The sequence below is a fragment of the Prinia subflava genome, chromosome 12 (assembly GCF_021018805.1).
Source record: "Prinia subflava isolate CZ2003 ecotype Zambia chromosome 12, Cam_Psub_1.2, whole genome shotgun sequence".
NCBI lineage: Eukaryota > Metazoa > Chordata > Aves > Passeriformes > Cisticolidae > Prinia > Prinia subflava.
The window spans coordinates 15430562-15437285 of NC_086258.1; the positions used below are offsets into that span (position 1 = coordinate 15430562).

The 6724-nt window shown below is 40.5% G+C and overlaps 1 protein-coding gene across 1 annotated transcript; it reads left to right on the top strand.

The window, feature by feature from the left end:
• The first annotated feature begins 1432 nt into the window (after window positions 1-1432).
• On the top strand, window positions 1433-6267 carry C12H17orf67 (chromosome 12 C17orf67 homolog). Its single transcript, XM_063409326.1, has 4 exons — window positions 1433-1574; window positions 2257-2357; window positions 5249-5388; window positions 5756-6267. The coding sequence occupies exons 1-3, from the start codon at window positions 1520-1522 to the stop codon at window positions 5363-5365; spliced, it is 273 nt and encodes a 90-aa protein (XP_063265396.1). The 5' UTR covers window positions 1433-1519; the 3' UTR covers window positions 5366-5388; window positions 5756-6267.
• The last annotated feature ends 457 nt before the right edge of the window (window positions 6268-6724 follow it).

Below are 6724 nucleotides of genomic sequence, written 5' to 3' on the forward strand. Positions count from 1 at the left end.
GCCGGGCCCACACCCGAGGCGAAGGCCGTGCTGGCTTGGGGCCGAGTGACGGCCGTGTTTGTGTCTTTGTTGCCCAACCATAAATGTTTTCCCCCACCATAAATGTTTTCCCCCATAATTTCGTTCGGCCGTGGAATCACGGAGTCATCGAAGGTGGAAGAGGCCTTTGGGATCACCCGGTCCGACTGTGACCAAAGCACAGCACCAGGGACGGTGACTGCACCGCCGCCCTGGGCAGCCCTTCCCAAAGAAGGGAATATTTCCCTACAGTGGAAATATTTCATCTGAATCGCCCCTGTCTCAGCTTGAGGCCATTTCCCCATGTCCTGTGTGGGCACAGCAGAAGAGCCCGATCCCCTCTTCATTACGACATTTCAGCTTGTAGAGAGCAGGGAGGTCCCCCGAGTCCTGCCTTTGTGCCTCTATTTGTCCTCCCCGTGGTTGTGCTTTATTGCCCAACCATAAATGCCTTCCCCTCATAATTTCGTTCTGTGATTATGTGTTTGACTGCTTCCCCCGGAGCAGTTCTAAAAAGAGTGGTTGTCATTAGAACTACAGGTTTTTGCACTTTCAAAACAGTGTTGTGAGCAATGATGTAAATCCATACAGCACATACAAAATTGATTGGATTCTGGGGCTTGGCATCTTAAAAAAACACTGAAAAAAGCACACTCTGCACAGCTGGGCAACACTCAGGTTTCCAAGGAAATTCCTCATTTCTCTCATGTAAGACCCAATGATGAACTCTGACTCCCCATTTTACATGTTGTAGTTGAGGGGATGCATTTCATGCCCCACAGATTGGTGCTGCTGGTACCGTGTTCAGTTCAGCACTGCCCAGAAGAGCTCTGGACATTTCTCAAGGCCAAATTACCTGTTTGCAGTGACATTTGCTAACCCACATCCTTACTTAACACTATGCTTAATATGCTTTACAATTGTGTTTTCTACTAACTTGTCCTGAAAGGAGGAGAATGATGTGGGTTTTCGTTTGTGTGGTTCTATTAATTTGATGAGAAAACTCTGCTGTGTTTCTCAGCAGTCATAATTTGGCTTTTCTAGAGTTAAAGCCCATTAGTAAATACTTCTCTGCTGGAGCAAAGTTAGAGAGAATCTTTGACAAAGAGGCCCCTCTGTAGCTGCCTCTGAGATTAACAGGGCAGTTGTTTCTTTTAAAAAACAATAGTTTACCTTGGGCACCAAAAACCTTTGCTTGCCATGCTAAATATAAGGAGATAGGCTTTATTTTCACAAGTTTAAAATACCCAGTGTAGCTCTGAAGCCTGAGGTGGAAAAAAAGACCATCTATTTTCCTTCCCTCAGGAAAAGAGTTATGCAGAGAATGTGTGAGCAGATAATAGACTAATTCAAACCTTCAGACCAGATGTCTTCAGAATCATACTATCACTCAAATGAAAGCAGACACAAACATTTGTGACTGACGTAGCTCCTTCAAATAGGCAAACGCCTCAGTCAGGGTTGCTCATTTTGGAACAGACTGAGGGAAAGCAGAATCAAAATGAAGAAGTTTCTTTTGATTGTCTCCTTTTTGGTCCTGCTGATCACTGCTACAGGTAGGAGTTTATATCAACAGACCTGCATATGTGTGTAGAGCAGAACATATAAGTAGTATTAATTTGTCAGCCTTCTATTTTAGTATTCATTATTCATATATTTTCATATATTTAACACTCAACTATTTTTATATTGCAGGCTTTCCATGATTTGATTTTTAACAATCATGATGTTGTATTCGATATTTGACTCTCTGCATTACCACACTGTAGTCATTTGTTGTAAACCCCAAAATTTTAGTTTTACTTGCTTACTATTTTAATATTATTTTACCAGAGTCCTGCAAGTGGAATGTTCAATGCAATATCTTCTTTGCAATGTATCTAACTCATTACTTTAAAAAAAAATCCTATAAAGCAACACAGAAAAGAACAAAGAGTTGGAAGAGCAACTAATGCCAGTGGTTTGATGGTGCTGTTATATCTGCTCATTTTATAGTAACATGAATATGTGGGCATTGCTTCATACTAGTAGAACAAGAGAAAACACAAGTATAAACATGGTTTAAAGTTCCACTTCTGTCTCTTGGAATGTAATATCCCCTGGGAAGGGGCAGTAATGAAAGAACACTTTGTATATAGAAAAAAAAATCAAGTTTGGAGACATTTCATTTCACCACTGATAGATAAAAGACTAATTTTTTGATAATTTCAGAACTAATTGCTGCTGTTCTCTCTTTAGACACTTCACCAATTTTGTCTGAAAAAGATGCCAAACAGATGCTGAGGACTCGTCGTGAAGACAGACCAAGAAAAGCTGGTTTCCCTGATGAACCAATGAGGGTGATTTATGACATTTACTATTAAATTACATTAACTAAAAAAAGCCAGCACCAAATCCCCCAAAACGTTTGTACTTAGTATTAAATTTCTATTGCTTCCAGGCAATATGTTACAAATATCACCCTTTAAAGCAGCTGAGTCCTTCCATGAAATATTAAAAAACCCCTTTAAATTCTTTCAATTACAGTTAAAAGCATTCTGTAAGTGCTGAGCATTGCTCAGGAAATGTTCACTTGCAGAATGAGGAGATTATTTATCATGGCTCAAAAATACCGATCAAATTATTGAGAAGAAAGTGGCATTTCATTTGTAGAGATGTGGATTTCATCAGCTTGCCCCTGAAAAACTAAATAACAGGAAATATCTTCTGCTTACAGTACATTTTGCACTGCAGGCAGAGAGGAGATGGAGGTGTCAGTGATCAGTGTGGAGACTGAGGTAGTTCTCAGCCAGCTTTAAAAATCACTTATTTTCATAGACTTATTTATGGATGCTACAGATAGGATGGTTTTTTATGATATTGTAAGAGTTTTTAGTTGCTGCCTCAATAAAACAGCTTTGGGCTTGCATGCAATATCTACATTAATTTCTTTCTAAACCCTATTACAACAAAAGAAAAAGTAAAAGAATTAAAGAGCCTTCTGTTTCCTTTGCTTTGACAAGACCTAATACATAATCCTGCACTTTTCAAGAGTACTTAAGGTATTTTAAAACTACTGCGTGTTTCTTTCCAAAGTAAATAAACAGAGCCAAAACGACATGGTTCTGAAGAGGCAAAGCCCACAGAAGGCAGGAGCACACGAGGGATTGTGCATGTGATGAGCACAGGGGGCTCAGTTTAGCAAGGTGCTGAACACTCCTGGACTCCACAGGACAAGAAGAGCACCACGTGCCTTGCAGGGTTGTAGGAACAGCTCCTGGTTTTCCCTCTCCAGTGGGTAACACACACCAGCCAAAAAGAATCCATCTGCCCAGCACTGGGTGAACACACTGTTAGTCAAACCAAAGCTGGCACAAGGGCATTGCTCTGGGCTTGCTGACAGCCTTGCACTCTGAAAACTGCACAACACAGCCAAAAACCAGAAGGCTGCACTGCTGCCCACAACACTCAGGACTGGGTTGGTTTCTGAGTTGTTAAATGAGCCTTGTAGTTTTTGCAAATTAGCAGGAATACAGCTCCCATCTCTGCTTATGCTTAATATACCATCATGATTAAGGTTATGTGGTAAATAGAACAAATATTGAATACAGAGTAAATGAAGCAGCAGAACAGTTGGATTGAGGTGATTCCTGTATGGCAAGAAGCTACAAGCATGCAAGCAACATTTAGTCTATGGTTTAGGTTGTCCTTGAGGAGCAGGGAGTTGGACTTGGTGATCCTTATGAATTATGTGAATCTCTTTGGGGAGAGGAGGGATTCAGGGCTAAAGAAATGTTGGATTTCTGACTCTGCTACTCTGTCATTGCCACTTTCTGTCCTACCATGATTAGGACCAAACACTTTTTGAGAAATTCCAACCTTCTTTTATTTATTTTCTTTTATTTTTTATCTAGAAAGCAAAGCTGACTCTCTCTAAGAAGATCCAAACATAAGAATATTTATTTTGCTCCCCAAATATCAAGATTTTCAGTAGAAAAGGAAACATCTGATGAAAAAAAATAACCCTAATTGCCCTGTGCAATGTGCAGATTTTCCATGTGAATGAAGGTGCATGGCTGCTACATCCCTGTGCACAGCTTGTGCACATGGTCTCAAGGAGAAAAACTGATTTTGTATGGATGCTTTGTAGCAGAATGAAATGAATGCTGGGATGAACCCACCTCTCCTCATCTGTTTTAAGCAAAAGCTGTTTGTGCTGGGCCAGATCATGCTGAGCTGGGGAATGTAATTTGCAATTCTTTGTGACACTCTTTGACTTCCACAGGGCTGCTTGTGTCGAAAACTGCTCAGTTACAGACAGAATGATCAACTTCCTTTAATTATTAAAAAAATGTAATTTATGTTATTGGCATGTTTTAAACTTGCTTTGACTGAGATCCTGCTTTGGATAATGTGACATCTTCTCAGTGACATAGTTCTGTTCCCTGCCCGTTCCTAAGGCAGTCTCTCCCCAGAGATCTGAGCCAAGTCTCCATGGCCGTGAGGAGGGGAAGCCCAGTGAAAGGCAGGATCCTGATGCTGGATCCTGCCTTTCCTGATTCTTGGCCAGTGCAAAGGGTTTAGGAGCTTCCATTCCAACAGTGCCCACTGTGCAAAGCAATGGGAGATTATTTTGAATAAATGTATCTGGTGTTCACAAAGTTTATGAGCCAAAAGGGTAAATTTTGCCCCTGATGGAGGTCAAGTTTTTTGGTACACAGCCCACTTTACTGTGATAAATTTGTTGCTGAGACCAAAGCCTCTCTCTATAAATTGGTGTGGGAAATTCACATTATTTTATTTATCACCAGTCAGCACGGATGTGTGCTGCCTACTAGAACCCTTCAGTCCTGCCACATGATCCTGCAAGGGGTTAATGTTCTTTAAGCAGCAGGAACCAGTTTTCAAAAGGGGCTATAACAGACCTATTTGTGAGAATCCTTTGTACCCTCAGGCCCAACAAAGGCTTCTGTGTCGATATGTAAATAAGAAATGTGTATACAGGATTCCTAATTTGTGAATATTGTTGTATAATTCTTGCTCAACATCTTTACTAATCTGGAGATGATGTCATTCATTAAGTATTGCTAGGCTGGGGCAAGCTGACTAGCAAGACCATTTCACTATATTTGATTATTTTAAGGGATAAATTAATGGCTCTTACATGAACTGTAAAATTATCCTGGGTCCCTGGCCTGACATTAGAATTGAGTGATTACACAATTAAATTACTTTTTTTTTTTTTAAATAGGAGTATATGCTTTACCTCCAGCGCCTGGAGCAGAGATCAGAAGAACAATTCCTTGAACACTGGTTAAATCCTCACTGCCTCCCTCACTGCAACAGGGATCTGGTGCATCCAATCTAATGGGTTTTCCTACCCTCCAACTGGTATATATACATATATACATATATACATATATATATATTTCTTCTACAGTGCATATTTTTTTCTCCATAATGAAAGGCAGAGCCACACACTGGGAGAGAGGGGAATAACCAAAGTCTGGGGAAAGAGAAAGGTGTTGGGCAGCTGGGCAGGGGCAGGGAACAGAAGTGTCCAAAAAAATTTTCCAGCTGAGACACAGTTGAAGGCTGGCTCACTTAGCTACAGGATTTCTTCCCAACAGCTGCTCCCAGGCCACTGTGAAGAATTAATGTTAGAAAAGTGTTTACATGATTTGAAGCCCTTAAGATGTTATTAGTATGGCCAATGTCAGCATGGATTTTGAGATTCTGTTTGGTTTTTTTTCTGCAGATCTCCACATGGATTTATACACGATTGTGTTAACAAGGACAAGATTATTCCTGCATTGGCTACGTGCTCATTGTAGAGCAGAACCTCTCTGCAGTATAGTGCAATCCTCATGATACAGCAGAACTTCCAGCTCTAAGTGCTTGATGAATTATAGACCATCATGTATTTTCTACCAGCAATGACTGCAGGCATGAATAACTGAATTGAGGGTTTCCACAGTTTCTGAGGTATGGGCAACTGATCAGTCCTAGAGAATCCTTTTAAGGGCACAGGTTTAGACTGTCTGAAGCAAAAGGAACTTAGAGGGAGAGGTCAATAGAAAATTGCAGAATACCAGCATGAAGAGAAGGCCAGCTTTCTTGGCTTTGGAGGAATCCTTAATTACAGTTTTCTAGGTTAAATAACAATATTGCATGAAGACACAACATTTATGTAACACTATGTCTCACTGCCTGATGAGTATTTCATGTATTGTTTCATAATAAAAGCTTGACTCAATTCCATTTGCAGATGATTTTGTTCCTAGTCTCCCATCCCATTTTCTGATGAAACTCACTGGAAGTGAGGCTCAGTTTTGTGAAGTACTAAGGGAACATCAGAGGACTTTCTAGGAGCAGCAGCTGGGAAGCACTATGGTGCAGATAATAATTGTGTAGTTCCTCTGTACAATTATCCCTTCCTCTTGTAGGGAAAATTTGCCCAGGAGGGGCAAATGAATCCAGCCAATCCTTTCCTGCCTGTGTTCCTTTATATCTTATACCTTGGAAAAGAATATCTTGTACAGTCAGATAGGAAACACATGATACCTGCAAAACAACATAAACAATTGCTTGATGGCTCTTAAATGACTGCTGTGATCTGTAATGGCAACAGAATTACTTATGAATGGAGCAGAGTAACTTTCAGAACTCCTCACTGCAGTCACACTTGAGGCCTGAGGACTGGGAGCAAAATAAACCACAATTTTAT

Coding starts and splice junctions, on each gene's coding strand:
- C12H17orf67 (XM_063409326.1), top strand. CDS start 1,520: ATGAAGAAGTTTCTTTTGATTGTCTCCTTTTTGGTCCTGCTGATCACT. Junction 1,575..2,256: donor CCTGCTGATCACTGCTACAG/GTAGGAGTTTAT, acceptor TTCTCTCTTTAG/ACACTTCACCAATTTTGTCT. Junction 2,358..5,248: donor TCCCTGATGAACCAATGAGG/GTGATTTATGAC, acceptor TTTTTTAAATAG/GAGTATATGCTTTACCTCCA.